This window comes from Semicossyphus pulcher, unplaced genomic scaffold (genome assembly GCF_022749685.1).
Source record: "Semicossyphus pulcher isolate SPU_LCO1_2020_fin unplaced genomic scaffold, fSemPul1.0.p SCAF_22, whole genome shotgun sequence".
NCBI lineage: Eukaryota > Metazoa > Chordata > Actinopteri > Labriformes > Labridae > Semicossyphus > Semicossyphus pulcher.
Window position 1 is genome coordinate 10,575,551 of NW_027211696.1, and position 20,041 is coordinate 10,595,591.

Consider the following 20,041-nt stretch of genomic DNA (forward strand, 5'->3'; position numbering starts at 1 on the left):
ACAGCTTATTACAGTGGCCTGCCCAATTCTCATGGGAGGAGTCCATAAAACCACACAACACATCATTAGGAATCTGTCTGACCTTAGCAGGGATATGGCCTCACGGCTAATCAAATGGCTTCTGCCAGTCAAACAGGCCGAGTGCTGCACCAGGGACGTAATCATGAACCAGCACAATGGTATACTGAGCAATTAAAATCAATCAGGTGCGAGTGTTAAGGGGGGTTGGGTATGGAGATTTTAAACCTTAAGTTAAAGAGAGTATTTTCTGCGAAGATTTATTAAGACACCCGTCGGTATACAGATTATACACCATATTTTTCATTGTATTGTATCATATCTCAAACTGTCCTGGTCTAGTTTTGTTGACCTTTAAAAGATGGTCTAATCAACATTTTATTCCACTTGTGAATGCTTGTGGTATCTCATTGTTAGTTCAGCATAACTGAAAAGGACTTTAAACAAGGAGAAAGCTAGTTCTCTGCTTCCCTGTTCAGTCTGGAAGGCATCTCTGCAGTGAAAAGGAAAATCAATACGCTAAAAATATTTTTGTTTTGATCCCTGTATATTAGACGTTGACTTTTTTAAAGCCACGTAACCTTTAACAGTCGCTGGATCAATAGGTGGGAAACTAAGAAGCCTGTTTAAATCTACTGACAAATAGCATTAAGTAGTCAAAGGAGGCATGTTTTGTTTTTTTTAACATGGAGACGACAGAAAAAGACAGCACTCAAGTTGCCGTTTGCATGGAGAGAAAAACATTGGCTCAAATTCAATTAGGTTAAGGAGAAGAGAGCCGGGGCCTGCAAGCAGCTATCATCCATTAGGAGGCTGTAATAATGACATATAAATGCAATTAATATGACTGATGAGTGGCAACATCCTGACAATCATTCGTCTACTTCATCATAATAGTCAGTCTGGAAAATCCCATTAGATCAGGGGATGTAATAGTGAAAGCGCTAAGGAATAAATCCATCATTGGGTTGTCGGGGGGGTATATTAATGTTGAATCGTCTGGTTTTGACAGTATCCAACAAGTGGAGATACAAATACCACATAAAAGGAATAAAACGTGGCAAAGCATATCAAAACATTCTACACTAAATTGTCTCAATCGTAAATCTTTGACATAACTTTTATAGATTTATTACAGGCACAGTGGTTAGCGCTATCGCCTAACAGCTACAAGGTTCCTTGTTCACAGGACTGTTCTATGCGCCTGCCCTGTGAGTGATTGGCGACCAGTCCATTGTGTACTCTGCTTCTTGCCCAATGGTGGCTGGGATTGGCTCCAGCCCACCGCATTGCTCGATGGATGGATGGATGGATGGATAGATGGATGGATGTTAAGTATGGATTCCTAGGAACTTCACATCATCAGATCAAATCAACCAATCAGTTTGTATTGATATACCGCCAAATCACTTTACATATAAGGTTGGTGACTAGTGATAGACCGATATGTCTTTTCAGGGCCGATACCGATACCAATTACTAGTAGTCAAGGAGGCCGATAACCGATATTTGAAGCCGATATTCATTTGCAGTAAAAGTGAAAATATTGGCGTCAAAATTTTGAATAATACAAACTCCAACACTTAACTTTGTTTAAATGCCTTTAAGCATATGCATCAGAGCCAAAATAACCCAGTTTTAAATTGATATCTTATCGGCCGTCGGATAAAAAAGAAAAAAGAAAAAAAAAAGGCCGATGCCGATATGCGTCAAAATGCCGAATATCGGCGCTGATAATTGGCCCGGCCGATAATCGGCCTATCCCTATTGGTGACCATACTTTTTGTAATATTATTTACAGATACCCAACTTTAATCCACAAATGAGCAAGCACTTGGCAACAGCGGCAAGAAAAAGCTTCCTTTTAACAGACCGACCTTGAGCAGAGCCCAACTCATTGGTGCACAGCCGTTTGACGCGACTACAAACATGTGATACCTTGCTAATGTCATCTTTCAGTTAATTATAGTGTTAGAGCTCCAAAGGTTACTCTGAAAGCACTAAGAATTTAACAGTAAAACAATCACTACAGTACATCACGCTTTGAGGTGAGAATGCCAGTATTTACAGTAGAAATGTGTGGGATCACACGTTGTCCAACACCTTCTTGACTGCAGAGACAGGTGGCGGTGGTAGCAAGTGCTTGATACACTGACTGTAGCGGGTGTTTTTGCAGGTCTTCCCAGCATTAGAACAAAAGGGTTCAGTTCAAAGAAGGCCCTTTGATCCCTAATGAAACTGTACATTCAGGGACTGAGATTCATTCAAATGTGTACCACCAATTTTCTGACTGTTTGACACATCCAGTAAGAGCTTTCAGGAAAACAATGTGCTGTGTATTCAAATGAGTAAGACCATTGTCCTGTGGCCTTCATGACAGCTGTTCTCAAGTAATTAAAAATAAAGTCTTGGTTCTAGTAAATGTCAAAGTTGCCGTGAAGTTACAAACAACAAAAATCCATCTCCATTTTATTCTTCACTTCAGCTCAGGCAGAGTTTTCTCCCTCATTCTGACAGCCATAGTTACAAGCCTAACTAAGTGCTGATTGCTGGAGAGTGCCATTTTGAATGGACCCATTAATTCTGTTTGTTGAGCTGTCTCATTACAGAGTTAATAGTGCATTTGTCCTGATTGCGGTCATGTTACGGAACAGTGATCACACTGTTAGATTAACTGGTGGAAGGCACACCACACACACAGCGATATATGATGATCAGTGTCGTTTTCTCGTACCCAAATGTCCACATATATATTTTTATTATAAATCTATAAAACTTAAGTTTAATTTTCAGAATCATTTTGAAGATGGAACTAAATGCATTCTATAGCTATTGGGACCATAAACCTGTATAACAAATGGACAATAGGTACAGATGGTTGGATGTTTTGTGCTATAAAGGCCTATCAACATTACATAAAATGTTTTCATGCTTATTTAAAAGACTCCACGTATAAGGAACCTCTCCAACACAACGATAATCCGGTGTGCCATGTGGCTACTGTGTAGCTTTTACGCTAAAAATGTACCAAACTGGTGTATAAAAACTGACCATTTGTTCCGAAAGTGATCGACAAAGCACGTTATACATTCATGGTAAAGCCATGGTGGGCTGGAGTGGATAAACAATGTAACACAGTAAAGGGTAGGGATGCACGATATTATCGGCACGTTATCGGTATCGGCCGATATTGGCTTTAAAATGAACTATCGGATATCGGCCAACACGCCGATATCCGCCGATATAATTAACCGATAAAATAATGGGCTGCTGCATACTTGATTAAATGCCCGACCTCGGTGCAATGTCCCCGGCGCGAAGAAGACCTGCGCGGCGCAGCGTGATGACGTCACGTGTGTCTACCTGCAGCATGAGAGAGTTAGAAGCCAAAATGTCCGTGGTGTGGAAGTTTTTCAAAGTGTCTGAAATAGATAGCAAAACTGCTATTTGCAATGACTGCTCAGCTTCGGTGATGCGAGGAGGAGCCAAGGCAAAGTCTTTCAACACTACAAACTTGAATAACCATCTCAAGACCCGTCACCCCGACCGTTGTAACAAATGTGATAAGAGTATCACCGTTATACTGTACGCTAATTCCAATACAGAAGAGAGTTGATGATCTCTGCAATAAGGTGTGCAGGAAAAAAATATCGGTATCGGTATCGGTAATGAGTTGTAAAATATCGGCATATCGGATATCGGCAAAAAATCCAATATCGTGCATCCCTAGTAAAGGGTAAAGCTAACGCACCGACAACAGGGCAGAGATAACTTCACTGATCAACCCTATACCTGGTTTGCTATTGGTTGGGGTATATTGACAGGGTTGGCGCATCAAAGAACCCAAGAGCAGATGTTTGAGTGAGGGAAGAAGGCTTGAAGCTGGAGAACAGGACATTTGTGCAAGCAACAATATATCTGCGAGAGGAAAAGTACAACAAAATCTGAACGCTAAATCAATAAGTCATGCTCTCAAAATGAAAAAAATATGGTCTTGAATAAAATCACAAGCCCAACATGTGTAACAAGAACCACATTATTGGTTTCATCCAATCAGTAAATGGCATGGTACCGTGTGTTGATGAGTCAGGTCATGTCAGTGGTAACCATGGACTCTGCCTTCTGCTACATTCACACTAACTGGTTCTAATCAACGCTGGGTCTTTAATTACAGTCTCTGATTTAAGTCACAACATCCCACAGTAGTGTCATTATATCTTTACAGTGGTGAGAGGCGAGTAGAACTAGAAACAAATCAAACCATTCCTCCGATAACATTATTGAGTAATCGCTGAAAAACGCTTTAACTTTCCTCAAATGACTTTGAGAGAAGTGTAAGTTAGGGATATTAAGTTCCTAACTAACCCAATTGGATTCTGAAAGAACTTCATTCTCTTGTATCAATGACACAGACAATGACAAGTTCTAACAGGTACAGAAAATAGAATCATTGGACCCCAACTGTCAGGGAAATAATCTTCAAAGTTTGTATTTGAAAGCTTACATCAGAAATGAAGATAGTAGAAGTACACAGCTGTGACAAATCAGTATATCATTTTTTTTTATACCCGCTGGCAGTTGGTATCAGAGGCAAATCAGAGCTCTGACCATCACACAGATAACTTGCTGCCTTTGGGGATCTTTTACACACAGAGATGTGAAAATATGTTACCTAAGGACATGTAGTCACACAGCATCGCCCTGAAATACTTTTTCACTAGAAAGGACATTGAAGTTGTTGGTTTCTGAATGTCAACCAAGGTGCTACGACTGCAAGTAAGGATTATATTCATTACTAATTAGTGTACAGTCTTTGTTTGTTAAATCAAAAGAATATATACTTAAAAAAAAAAGAAGTTACTGGTTGTAACTTTGGTTCTATGATTACAACTCTAAAAGGAAAACAGTTATCATTAGGGCTGGGACAAAATATCGTCCTGACTTATCGATAGGCTGGCACCTATTTTAATTAAATAATATATGGCGCTGTAAAACTTTAATATATATTTCCCTGCATTTTTGACTTACCGCATCACAACTTCATGACTCCTCGCGGTGGCGCTTATGTCATGAATTAGGGTAATGTTAAGGGAAATTAATTGCCCGAAGAAGTTCATCAGACATCATTATATCGTCTTGCAATATATCAATTAGAATATCAGAATCGCTGTATCGCGATATTATCGTTATTGTGGGCCACGTATCATATCGTATCATGTCCTATCGTATCGTATCGTATCGTATAGTATTGTATCGTATTGTATCGTATCGTGAGTTACCCTGCGATTCCCACCCCTAATGTGACATGTTTTTATCAGAACTGGAACAACAGCCATAACCTTCGACTGTAGCCACCATGTCACACCTCTGTCTACAAACTATTGTGTCAAAATGAACGCCTTAATTTTTGCGATTAATTTGAAACATTTAACGTGTTAAAGAAAAATAACGCGGCAATTTCTGTGAGTGTGAGTGCCAATTTAGCGACTCTCTGTCTATCCCCCTTGGTGACTTTTTTCTAAAAAGAGACTTTTTCAGACCAGTGAAATGTATTATATTCTAATTAATTCCCATGTATGCCGCTCAGAGTAATCGCAGTTCACGGCTCCTCTGCCAACAGCTCCGGGTTGCTCTCTCTCCTCTTATCCCGCACACAGCAGCACTGCGGAGGCTGTCAGGGGCTGGCGGGGCTGGCCTGGGGCAGCGGGCAGGAAGAGGACAATGGCCAATCGGGAAGCTCGCTCGCCGCGGAAGTGCTCTGACGACAGCCACTCCGAACCATCGTGGCTAAAGATGGATAAGGACAATGAGGGTTTTGAAATTCAACTGGCACCTGGGTTTGTTTTGTTTTGTTGTTTGACAGTCAGTTATGATGGCCTTGAGGGTTTTAGTGTAAATCTGTGGTTCACAGGAGAGAATCTGTGTTTAAAGTTAAAAAGTATTTGAACTTAAATGTTTTGTGTTGATTTCACATTAATTTCATGATTTAAATTTTTAATATCCATTATTACAAGCTTCAGTCTTAAGAAGAAAAAAAGCGATTAATCAGCAAATTGTGCGATTAATCAGTTGGGTTTTTTAAATCGATCGACAGCCCTACTACAAACCTAACTTTTCTTTCTGCTTGCTTGTGTGATTTAATTATTTAAGGGAAGTGACATTTACATTAAAAACAGACATGCTACATGTGTTATTCTGTCTCGCTCTAAATGTGTAAATACTGTGAAACAGATGGGCGGAGGATATGTCTACATGCCTATTTATGTAAGCTATGAGCACCCCTGGGTCTCCGTAAGACCGCTCCATTTTAATGGTATTTATGTAGCGTCTTTAACAAGTCTGCTGTAATTTGTACGGATTTAAAGAAGTCCACCTCTAGTTAAAAAAATGTGTTAAATATAGATGAAGATCCGACACATGAACAACAAATCTGCCATACGTTAAAGAGCTGCACAACCATGCGTGCCCATTGCTCAACTTGACAATGCTCTCACCCGGTCCGAAGACGCATCACCCAGCAGTGACCTCGGCAGAGCACGCTATGCCGTGTTACACTTCCAAGGGTAATTGCTGTTAGATCAGAGCTAATCCAGAGCCAGACAAAATACCTGAAAAAAAAAAAAATGCACGCTGTGTGCTGTGCCTCTGAAAGGAGGCGAGTGGGGGGGGGGGATACAACCATGAAATACCAATGAGCTTCCTCTGGATAAGCATACAATGTGTGAGGCCAAATGCTCATTTTCCCCTGCGGCTTATCAGAAGTGCACAGTTGTGCTGAAAACACCTCGATTCACTTTCACAGATGCTGCATGAAAGAAATGCAAAAGTGTTGAGTTTGATGAAGACATGGAAACAACCTTACAGGCGCCCTTAGTTTATCAGGCATAATGACTGCGAAAATGTCTTTATGAGCCTTGTAGAAGCATAAAAACATCTGATCCAAAGGAAATATTATGGTAAAAATGTCAATTAAAATAGTAATTAATTTCTGCAACCACGTTTCTCCTTGTGGCTTTCAAATCCACCATCATCTAAAGACACCCAACAATCCGTCCCTGTAACTTAATCTACACTACCTGAGGTCGAACAGGATGTCGGTTCACATCTTACCTGCTACTCAGAGAGCAGAAAATGTCTATGTTTTGTTAAAAATCAATGGGCCAATTTTATCTAGACTGCCGACTAAAAAAAAAAAAAAAAGATCGAGAACATGTGTCCCTGTGCAGATAAAGCTTCCTCCACCTGGAACTCGAGCAGATGCGCATGACGGTGCATAAAAATAAAAAAAAATTGCAGGAGCGAACCTATCGCACGAGGGTAGATTAATGGTGCACATTCTTTATCTGAAAGGAAATCTGGAAAAGACTGTGCAGCTTTGGAGGGAATGCAAATAGGTACAAACACACCAGCATAGATAAAAGGTTTAAAATCTTTTTTTTTTGTAGGAACCGCGCGGATATGACGGTAGTGAGCTGTGCAGCGCTGGCGCGATTCCAAGGTGCAGAGCAAATTCTGGTGGGAATCAAATTTTATGGGTCTTAAACATCTTTGTGACCAGCTTATATGAACAATGACGCTCCTTTTCCCTTTTTATGAAACACACACACTGCTTGTCATGTTTGCAGAATAAGACCCTGATGTGATTTCAATAATTCCATTAACTGGGTTAGACGGGACTATTTTACTACGCTCTACGGTCCCAATGAGCTGAAACACACCACATCGGTACCGTTTACACGAGCTACACTCTCCTGCTTATGCTTTAAGACTGCAGATAAAAGACAAATATAAGTGTGGTTTTTGTTGGACTTGTTTTGTTCAAAATATGACATTGAGTCCTAAAACTATTGAAAAATAGAGCACAGCATGTAAGCAGAAGAGAAAAAACAGCAGTATGACAAGTTCAGAATAAAAGGTTGCTGGAAAAGAGGGTTCATGAAAGAAGCAAGGACAAGAGGGAGAGAGAGCAACTGCATGGAGCCCAAACAGAGCGAAACAGGGCTTTCATCCTGCCTATGATCTCGAGTCTAACCTGTCAGCCAGTAGGAGGACATTTACAGGCCGTTTGGTCCGTTTGAAGACAGAGCGAGAGAGAGGGGTGCAAGTGAATTCTAGAGAGCCAGGTTCTGGGTAAACCATGCATTATACTGACAATATGAAGCAGACCCTCACTTTCATCTTATACCTCGTCTTTATGCCAGAGTGGTGTGTCCGCGACTTGGTGATTGCACTGTAATAGACCCGGCAATGCACTTACTGAACCAACTCAATTTCCTTTTTAGCCAAAAAGGACACCATGTGACTTTCAAATAACCTACCTAAAGGATTTAGAATTGGCTAAATGATGGGACAAGGGGGAAATAATGGACCAAAAAAAGATAGAAAATAGAGTAAAACAATTAACAGCCTATTTTGAGTACTGCACTATTCTCCCGTTTAATCCAGAGGGCTTTAATTGGCCTTTGTTGGTATTTTGTTTCTAGCAAAAAGGGGAGGAAATAGGACATTGAAAATAAATTGCCTTTGATTTTGACTGATATTTTTATTTGCATTTAATTAATTATGCATGAAAACGGCACAAAATGCCCCAAACTTCAGTCTGCAACAAAATAAAGAACCTTTATAAAAGGACTTTTCAACATGCAAGCAGCACAGCCGCTGCTCCTCTGAGGTGCTTGCACACAGACTGCACCCGCCTGCCTGAGTATCAGCAGGAAGGTATGCAGCATTTCCAATACAACTCGCACAAGATAAGTTAGAACCCGCACACAAGTAAGAGCACTACCCGGGTGAAAGAAATTCCACCTGCTCTCGAACAGCCTGATAGCTCACACGTGGGGGATGAACCTCACATTTTTTTGAGCAGCACTGCAGCCTCCAAGAAGGATTTCTAAATGTGAGCAGACACAGCCTGAAGGAGCAAACAACGTCCACTCCAAAGACAGAATCACCCCGACTGCTCTCAGAGCCTCCTGCTTTGCTCATGTTTAATTTAGTTCACAGCATCAGAGGTGGCTTATTTTCCATAGTTTTGTTAATTCATGTCATCTGACTGGTCGAAAAAAAACCCCGCACTGGGCTTTCAAAACAGAGCAAGCTAAAAGTATGTGACAGAATAGTTTCTATTGGCTTTTGTTTTCATGTACTTCCTGTGTACATGATACATAAATCAATGTTTTCATTCAATTTACAGCCAAATTCTGCACATTTACTGCAATTGCAATTTTCTTTTAATTGGCATTTATATTCAAAATGTTTTTTATAAGTTGGTTTACAACTTTCTGTCAACTGAAATTTCAAGTTTATCACATTACATGAGTAAATGCCCCGTGTTCATTCTTGATAACAGCTGCTGTATCCGTCTGGTTGTGGCTGCCGTTGCACGTGGGAGGCTGAAGGAGAAAATGTTAAATTCCTGCATTCCTACAATTTACTATCTTTCTTTCCCATCCAATTCGTGTTTCATTAAGTATAAAGATATTTTTTGTGAAAGAAAACAAGAATCAATCGTTTCTATGTGAGAATCAGTTCTCAATTAAAACGTCAGAAAGTTGCGCATCAGTATAGATCCACCTGATGTTAACAGTGAAACAGCAGGAAAGAAAAACACCACTTTCTGAGAGAGGAAATGGGATGGCCATTTCAAGCAAAAATACAATTCGATATTCACTGAGACTATTCGACTCTTATTCAAAAACCCCCCTCCATCGTCTGTGCACACAAACACATGCTGACAAGAGAGAGAGAGGAGAGAGAGAGGCCGTTCACTTTTTAGTTTCATAACATAAGCTACGTTCACACTGCAGCCATGGTGCTCAATTCCGATTTATGCTCAGATCCAATTTTTTTCCTTGGCTGTTCACATATTTTTAAAATGTGGCCGGTATCAGATTTAGGGCTGGGTAAAAACAAAAAAAAGATTTTTCCGATTCGAAATCGATTCTAATTTGCGCTCCTGAACGCAGCACGACTCGGCGCATCCCCCCGAAACACAGCACTGAGGGAGACATGCCCGGACTTGTTTACTGCACCTACTACGGAGACATCAGCGATCGCCGACGGACTCTTTTTATCGCGTGTGCGTCCATGAATATGTAAGTTAGTTTTGCACTGATGTTTATGTTACTCTCTGTTAGCGTCGGCTTTGGCCACGACTGTATTTTTGGCCGGTTGTTACACAATATGCCTTTCCCCATAACTCTTAGTCTCGGGTGGTTTTGTTCTTCGCGCTGTGAGAATTGAACACCAGTTCGTTTAATCAAAACCATGAGCCAGATGTACAGACTGAAAATCTGAAACTTGAGAAAAGTTCATAATTCATAACATTGTTAATATTGCGTTGACTGCTGTGTGTTTATCATGTTAAATAAAAAGAACGTGATGCAACTTCTTTGGGGTCAATTCTTATTGTAAACTTCTTATTGTTTTTTATTTTGTCGAAGGAGTTCCACACAGAAATCTTTGAAGGCTGCAGAATCTCTGCATTATTCTCCAGTTCCAAAACTCACAGCGCAACACCCTTTTCCCTGGCACCTGACGCTGATGCTTTCTCCTTCTTTTGTTGTTTAATGGCGGTTAGTAAACAGCTTCCAGATGCGCTACAGCCACCGTCTGACGGTAGCACCGGATAACAACCGGGTGCCAGTAAAAACAATGGAAAAAAAATATTTTTAAGATGAGATAATAGTTGCATGACCTTTAAGTTAATGATTATTAGAATATTTCAAATTCATGACCCATCCCGATGACATACAAGCACTCAGATCACTAAAATGACGTCAAATCCAAATAACTGGTTGTAATTGAAGCACGAATTGCTCCCTGTCAGATTAAGACTGTTTGAAAACCTTATTTCCCCTTTTTTAACTTGAATTCAATACTTTGTCTTTATCTAATTAACCTTTGCAACCCTTGCATTTCCAATCTTTTATCTAATCTTTGGTTGAAAGGTTACGTTTGCTTCTGCTGCCGCAGTCTTTACAGTCCACAGATGTCGACCTCGGTGATCTGTCGGCAAATCTGCACTTGGTAAAATATTCAAGAAGTCTCTATATCACGCTCGGTTTTAGGGATTATTCTGTGCGAGTTGATGGATTTAACCCGAACTCTCTGCTCCCCAAATGTCTGGCTGGCCTTATAAAAAGTATTTTACTAAGAGAGTAAATGCATTACACAGTTTTTTTGTCACTTGGGGCTTTTTATTATGTGGTAGGGGGGGACACAGCAGAGGAGCCCAAGGAGCAAAAAGAGCAACTAAATGGAATTGCTTTTATAAATCAGTGTCACATTATGCATTCAGTGCACAGACTAGAAAGCCCCTCTACAATATACAAGCGGAAAGTTTATGAATCTTTGGGGAATCAGCTTGCGGCATGCTCTCTTGTTAGATACACCAAGCGGGCTGTTCTTTGATACTCGCCAGCTTTACATATTAAGATAAGTGGAGGTGCAGCGACGTCAAACAATGCTCAAAGAAACTTACATTGGAAGTTTAAAAAAACAAGCTGATTGTGGAGGCTTGATAAATGCTGGCTGCTGGTTTTAAATTGCATGAAAAGAGACATGAGAGTGCTGGTGAGAGTCCCTGGGCTTGTCACTGAATCTATGAAAGCTTTCAGAGCCATGGCGGAGGTCCTGTGTAAAATGCTAATGGCTAAAATGGCTCTGTAACAGTGGTTATATTACTGCAATCATACGCACTCTACAAGCAGCTGCTCGGCTAAGATTTCCAATACGAATTCAACCATTAAATTTCATAGACCTTCGCCAATTACACATACAAGTAGACATCTTAATATGTTAGATATACAAGTAAAGGCAGCCCACGTCTCATCTTTATGTATAAGGAAGGGTAAACTCTTTATCAGGATGTCTTTATTTATTCATCCTGCTACAGAGAATCACCCGAGAAGATTCATAAAGCTTTTGAATTTCCGCATTCCCTCATTTGCCGAACAATATCTTTGATCTTATTTGCCAATTAATACAACTTGAAAGAAATGCAAACAATTCTGCAATATGTTTGAATAAATCAGAGAAAATAGGGCGAGGCTTGAGCCGAGCGTGTGCATTCATTAGGGGTATTTACATAAACTTCTTTGTTCAGTCCATCATTGAATGGGGCTCTCAACAGTACTAATGATCAAATTATTGTCCTAGGATCAAAGCTGGCCACCGCAGCCTCAAGGCGAGACTAGAGACAGTGGTAGTAAAACAAAAGCATTTACAAAATACAGTTCCTGCGAAGGAGAGGAACCAGCACGGGTCGCTTACCACGGGTCATTCATCCTTTCCCACGCCATTACATAGCCTCGTAACCATTAAGCTAAACGAGCGAGATTCTTCACTCTCGGCCTTTCAAATGAGTTCCTCACGGGGGGGGTAGTCATACAACTTCACGATGTGTTTGTTTTTTTGGTTGCAAAAAGAAAGAAATGACACTTTTCTTCCTTCAAACAAAACAGCATCGTGTGTTCACACGACAAACACAAAGCTGCAAGCAAATACACTCATTATGCATAATGATCTATGCAGGTGCAGGAGTAAAACTGCAGAAGGCCAAAATATGCATAAGCACTCGTTGCACCAAGCTTCTTAGGTCGGGTAAAACTGTGCAAACAAAGAACTGTGGCTGATTTCCACTTTAGAGTTTACACGACGGAATTGCAAGCCTCGTGGAGCCCTGGGCCTTAGTCTACCTCCCACTGGGCTGAAGCATCAGGGATTTCTCTTTCAAAATGTATTCTTAGAATGTTTTTAAGCTACTGTACAGTTACAGTCCAGCTGCTCACTTGGAAACATGAATGCAACGGTTGGAGTATTAGTAAAACATAAATGGAGTCATGCCAAACGGCAGGTCGGAGATCAGTCAACTTGTACTTGCGAGCAGCCCAACAACAATTCTTGGGGAAGTCCTTGTTGGCCATAAATTAAGTGGAACGCTTCCTGTTCAACTGTTTGGAGAGTAACTTTTCTAAGGTTTTTTTGGCCTTTTTGCCTTTATTGATAGGCTGAAGATTGACAGGAAACATGGGGAAGAGAAGGTGGGGGATGAGATCCACCAAAGGGCTGCAATTTGTAGTCCAACCCGCGGCAGATACCCGCAGGCTTTGCCTCTGTGCATGGGACGTCTGCTCTGATGACCGACCTAAACCGGCGCCACGTTTTTGTACCTGTTGATGAACTGAAGAAATAAAAAGCGGAATTTTACAACAAACTGAAAGAAAAATGAGTGGAGAATGAGCACAATGAGTGCTGTTGCTTCCTTAAACGGGTCACCAATGGGGATGACAACAATGTGAATCATAGGCTGGTGGCTTTGCAGTCACAAGCTCTCAACTCAATCTAAAACTAGGGGCCAATGTATTTGACTACCACCGTTATCAAGACACTGAAAAAGGGAACGTCTTTTGGAAGTACGGTGTTCCATCCCTCAGAGTCGGGTGTTCCACAGTCTCCTGCAGAGGACCGCTGAAGTTGTTCTCGTGACTGATGGAGACCCCGGCACCTTCCTTCCTTCCTGCAACACTCTTGTCGGTTTTTCCTCTGATTTCTCACACATCTTGTGTCACGAGGCAAAGCTGTCCAACAACGTCAGAGCTGCCAACCTGATACACGACTGCTACACAAAGCTGTGGCTGTGTTTAACACCCAGAGTCATCAATCCTTCACACCTGCAAGTGTAAGCTATCACCAGCAGTCCTGTCTCGATAATCATCAAACCTAAAAAGATTCACAGTAGAAGCAAACCAAACTTCTTCCAAGACCAAGATGTAGTCTAAAACTTTAATCAAATCTGACTACTAAGGGGCAGTTTGGCTAGCCGTCTAGAGTAATTTGCAATGACCAAATCAAAATGTTCATTGGTTCTTTTCAAATCGCAAAACCACCGTTTCACTGCCATGATACCGACTGCTCTGCGGCAGGGAACTACATGTACATCGTGTGGTTACTGAGGCTCTGAACTCACACTGCTAATGAGTCGACCTGTAGTAGAGCATTCATCATAAAAAGACAGCCTGCTATAGCTCTATTATAGCCGGTCAATAGATGACAAATAGACCATTTGATGGCCTTCAAAAGCTCCGCCATGGATCCTATGGCCTCTAAAACATTAGCATACCGGTTAGAAAGGTTTGTTTGTTGTGTTCCTAACCAAATTCCATTCAAAAAAAGTGCAAAATAAAATGCTATGCTGACATTTTTAAAAGCGTCCTTAAGACTACTCCCTCTTCTATCCCAGCTTCACACCGTGTAATAACTCCCATCTCTCCTATTGACCTTTTCCCCCCTCTCCATTGTTGGTCCTGCAGTGCTAAGCTCAACCCCTGACATAAGACTGAGAAGCAGTGCAGTGCGTACATGTTCGATGCCACAGGGAACTCAGTCGTCCAGTGCAGGCTCTCTTCTTTTTTTTTTTTTTCACTTTACCACTGTTGCTTTTAATCTCCCATCTCTTAGCGCGAGGGTTTTGCAGCAACTCCTGCCTGGGAAGATACAGCGAGGCTGACATGGCCGGGATGATAAGATGTGTGTAAAAAAAAAAAAAGACTGAGATGTGGCGTAAAATGAAAAGATTTATTCCGGCATGTCGGACAGAGACGAGAAAAGGACAGGGAGACATTTAAATGTCTTCGATCCGGGGTTGTATGCTTGAAGGTTTTCAAAAAGGTGAACTCCTAATGAGGTGTTTACAGAGTCAGCTATGTTGCTAACCGTATCGATTTCTACCTAGTCCCACAACATCACTTAAAACGAGTGGAGAAAATTATCTTGTGTGACGTAGCGTAGCAGCACAGGTATCCTCTCCCTGGATGCTACAAACTTGCATTACCAACATATGAGACACATTAAAAAATGCATTCAAAATGGGAATTAACAGTGTATCCTTGAAGGGAAATCATGGTGCAATACTGTCTTGTAAATAGGAAAGCCATGAAGCTGAAAAGTTAAAACACTTCCTTCCTTGAAGCCTTTATTCCAACATACTTAAATTAAGTCGCACAAAAACATATCAGCAAATTCACTGCGCATCACTTTTACCGAACATAAGGATAGGTAATATGCTGTGTTTTTATAGAACACATTGCTTCTTCTTCCTGTTTGCTTTATTATGAACACCTTTAACACAACATAATGTAAAGGGCTTAGAAAGCAAAACAACAAAGCGGGGGAGGGGGGAAGGAGCATTGCACATTTCCTCCGCACTGCCCTTTCCGCTCATCCGTTCCCCGTGACACTTTAAGGTAATAAATCAAAGCTGAGCAGGCAGGCCACAGTGAGGAGGGGACTTGCTGTCCTTTACCCCCACCTCCTCTTCCCCTAACCTCTGACTGGCTCATTCGACAAAACAATCGGGCACCTGACAGAATCGGAGAAACAGACACGAGCCTCGGCTCATTACGGCTCGGCTGGCATTTGGTTAATTAGGAGATCTCCGCGGTACCCTTTTCAAAAAGTAGTGATTGTGTTATATGCAAGAAACAGCTGCGGCGAGGAGGTGTAATGTAGCACATGGTTTGAACCTTTACACATCAGGTGCTGTGATGACTGTTCAGGCACTAGTTTTACATGTTATAGGGAGATATTTCTGTTTCTAAAATTAAAGCGGCACTTGTGTTATTTTAAGCACAAGAGGTCGAAATGTCCACAAGTAAGAGGAGAAAAAAAAGAAAGAAACATCAAAGCAACATAACACAAAACAGTTACCCTGTTCTTGTTTGCCCTGTGTTCTGTTCGTGTTTGTCTTTTGTCTAGTAATTAAAAAAAAAAAGAATAAAAGAAAGTATACACCAACATCAAAGCAAAATGTTTTGTTAACTGGCCGGTACTCATTGTTCTTGTTTCTCCTGTGTTGTTCTGAAAAAAAACATCTTTAGAAAAAAGGAAAGAAAAAAAAAACCATAAGCCAAGATCAAACCAACATAACAACCACCTCGTTACCCTGTTCAGTTAGGAACTGTTTACGCTTTAAATTATGTCGTGACCTGGCCGGTTCACTCACTGCTCACTTTGTTCTCTTCATGTTTATCTTTTATCTTGTATAAAAAAAAAAATTTAAAAAAAAATCTCTGCTATCACAGTAAGTGAGAAACTGTCTTACGATGAGCTGTTTACATTGTTTTCTAGAAAGTTCTGCTCTGTAGTTCACATAGCAATATTGGAAGCAGCATTTGTTGTTAGAGATGTTAGACTGCTTTGTAACAGGGACGGATGTTAACAGCTTTCTAAAAGCTTCGCAACAGACACTAAAACAACAGAATGGAGTGTTGGTGGGTGGATGCCTACACCCAATACACTATACAGTCCAATATAATGTTTAGTTATATTAGGGTATTAAACATTAAGTGAAGGAAAAAAAAAGACACCCATGCTGAAGCCCACATAACATGTGTTTTGTGTAGTTTTTGTAGCACTGAAATTCCCAATTTTATTAGAGAGAGAGAGAGAAAAGACAAGGTGGAATATTGATGCTGCAAATTAAATCCTGATAATAAAAAATCCACCATCTGGATGTTATTCACTCTGTTCATTTTGCTCCACTAAGTCAACAACACTGTGTAATTTTACGACGTTGGGAGCAACATTTCATTTCGCGAGCAGAACTCTGCCACTAATACATCCATCAAGAGCAAAGCTGTCAACATGACCTCATGTGTTATGGAGCTGAGTACGGAGCAGAGAGACAACACAGGTATCACCAGAAATAATAGTCTAATTCTGTCTATCACTCCTGTGTCAGGAGCTTTTATAATATTTTAAGGTCTCTGTACATTGTGATTAACTTTTGTTGCATGGGAGTGTCATTCAGTCTCAATGCAGGAGAAAAATATTTCATGTTTTTTGGGATATGACTCAGTTTCCTGCCATAAAACCTATATATAAAATGTCCTGACTATGCTGGTTTAAATTGACACATAGTAACTGGTGCTTTTCTTAAAGGGCCAGTTCGCTGATTTTCAACCTCAGTCCTATCATGCTATTATGGGGAGCTAAAGTCATTATGGTAGAGAGAAACCCCTTGTAGTGACTAAGCCCCTCAATTTAGCCGCTACTGGTTGCTAATAGGTCCGACTTGGATCACGTGTGCTCAGTATGAAGGACATTCGTATTTCACCAAAACTTTTCAATTACATAACGTTTATTGACCATTACACTGCCCGTTAACGTATGTTCTAAAACCAAACCAAATAATCTTACCAACGTAGAAAAACCGACAAAACGAAGACACAGTATGCCTCTGCCCATTAGCCACAGCTGTGCTGGCAGGACGTGAACTTAAATAGCCAAATTGGCCTCAAATTACGCTCCCTGGTGCGCGGAGGAACAATAAAAACAAATAATACATGGCTCCTACAACCCTGGAAAGCCCTGGAAAACCTCTGCCAGACGACTTAAAACGCGTCATCTAGCAAAGGCCAGGGAGCTCACTAAAACTACACTTCCTCAATCAAGGACGCCGCCTCCGATGTCATGCCTCGTTCAGAATCGTCAGGTTTGAAATGTAGACTGCATACCTGAAGATTTTCTTGTCTTATACTCTCGTCATATTTCAGATTCTGTGCTGCTCTGAGCCATTGCCTGCAGAGAAAATTGGTAGTATTTCACTCCTGGGCCGTTCCTTTCAGAGAGAGGGGCACAATGCACGCTGGGTGTTGTAGGAATGTAGAATGGGCGAAAACACAAGCTGTTTGTACGACTTTCTCCACAACTATAGCGCCAATTTCAAATATTATTGCTTCTATCAATTACAGAGAACACCAGCTTTGACTGACAGTGGCTTTTCGGGAGGGGGGGGGAATTCTCCTTTAATGTGATCCTATTTCATATCATTAATATAAGTTTTGTAGTTAGAATGTCTTGATTATTGTGGCTTAATCTACCTGCAAAGGGTTGCCATCTTTTCACAACGTGGTCAACATGCTTGCATTAACAGTGTTAAAGCCGTTCCTCTCCTCCTCCTCCTCCTCCTCCTCCCTCCACGGCTTGCAGTCATGCACTGCAAGGGTGAAGCAGCAAATTTGCTAGCTGGCTGACTGGGAGGACAGAGAGGCCTTTCTCACCAGTCAACGGCTGTCCTTAATGAGAATAGAAAGTGATTTACTAGCTTAATGCTCCAGCCCTCAGCCTGCCTGCCCGCCTTTGCTGCGCGCAGCCAGTTTGCTCGGCACTCCTCGTACAGAACACGACACAAAGTCCAGGGAAAGATGGAAAAACAGGAGAAGATAGCAAAGCACAGTCCAAAAACGGTTCTAATGAGACATGGATTCTCTCATCACTGACCTCCAGCGAGTGTTGCATCTTTGTGTTGTGCTGCAAAACCGGTTTCTATCATGCTGAGCCAGTACAGTAGTCCTAAACAGAACTGGAAAACATTCAGCATTTTGCAATTAAAGCCCGCCTTGTGTGGCTTATTGCATTTAGCAAACAGCACTGTGTGCCAAACACACTCTGCACTTCTACCAAGTCACACTTTCTTGGCTCACACACCAAAAGGCAGGAAGTATAAGAGCATCCATCTTTTGCATGACTCTGTGACATGAGTGAAAAAGATGGAAAATGCAAGGTAAGCAAGTTCCTTTCATGCATAGTCGGCTCCTCTTTCAAAGCAAATATCTTTACAGTTGGAGTCAGGCAGGAATACTTTTTTCCCGCTATTATATCCACTGTTATTATCCAATCAGTGATGCTATTCCCAGAACCATTTGAGAATAAATGGCTTCCATGGAGAACTCCAGATGACCTGTCAAACACCGGTGTGGTGCTGTTTTGATTCACAGCTATCTGTGACTAAACATGCAAAAAAAAAAGTGTGTGTGTGTGTGTGTGTGTGTAGCCCTGTTGTATTTTATTCCTTTAAACTCATACCACCAGCAATGCATGTGCTCATGTGAGAATAAAGTACCAATTTCATGCTTATTTCCAAGGCCAAATTGCACTCCTTGATTAGGGCATGCGTGTAATTTAAAGTCATAATCATATTTAACCACAAAATGAGAAAGGCAGACAGAAGGAGTTACAAGGAGAGGGAATGGGAGAGTGCTACTTAAACAGGAGTGGTACTTTGAGGTAGTTTGGAACCCTAAAGGAAGCAGCATTATTTTAAGCTAAACAGGAGGAAGACTAGTAGTTAGTTTACCTGGATTTTTGTTGCACTTAGGACGTTCTAAATGGCGTAAAAGCTAGCACGGAGTCCTGGCAAAGTATTGAAAACAGGGAAGGTAATTAATGGACAGGGTGCGTGTATAAGAGCATGGTTTGGGAATCTAACACAGCCGAAGAGTCCATGATCCCTTCATGTTTAGCTAGGTGAACTGGTTGTCATTTTGGAGGGAAAACACAACAACCAAAGCAGTTCTTACCCAGCGTGAAGTACGGAAGCGCGGTGTTGTCAAGATCATCCATTACGGAGATTCGCCCAGGTAGGTCGGTCCTAACGAATAACAGGAGTCGGGATTCCCCCCCTCCTCCTGCTCCTCCTCCTCCTCCCCCAGTTCCTCCTCCACCACCACCAACACCACCTGCTCCAGCAGAAGAAGAAGAAGCTCCAGCAACCCCCCCTCCTCCTCCTCCGCCTCCTCCGACCACGTTCCCCGAGGCTCCGCCGGTGAAGCTGAACTCGTTCTCCCGGAGTACGGGCAGCGTAGACACGGTAACGGATTTCACCTCACATGGTGTCTCCGCGTCGCTCTCTTTGTCTCTCTCCTCGTCCGGTAACGTCGCCCCTCTGTTCGCCCGGACTGTCAGGGGGTCTGTGAGTAAAAGCCCCGCGAGAAGGACACGGAGGTGCAGCAGTGGTATCCGCGCCATCCCCGCTCCTTGTGTGTGGTTCTCTCGCTTTGAGTGGGGCTCATAAGCTGTCCGTTCACTTATAGTACAGTCGCTGCAAAGGAGTCGCGTCCGTCCAGGAGGCGGCAGCACAGGTGTAGTGAGGATGACATCTCCCGGCTCCTCTCACACATCCGCCTGTGTTCACAGTGTGGGACAACAGATAGCCTAAACATGGACAAGCACGTGTCCTTTT

General features: G+C 41.7%; 1 protein-coding gene across 1 annotated transcript in view; it reads right to left on the minus strand.

Annotated features, from left to right (window-relative positions):
- LOC138601843 (astrotactin-2-like) overlaps positions 1-19,841 on the minus strand; it is a 329,634-nt gene extending 309,793 nt beyond the window's left edge. Inside the window, exon 1 of the mRNA XM_069673098.1 lies at positions 19,380-19,841. Coding sequence (XP_069529199.1) covers positions 19,380-19,827 — 448 coding nt within the window. The 5' untranslated portion in view covers positions 19,828-19,841. The remainder of the gene's footprint in view (positions 1-19,379) is intronic.
- Positions 19,842-20,041: the final 200 nt, after the last annotated feature.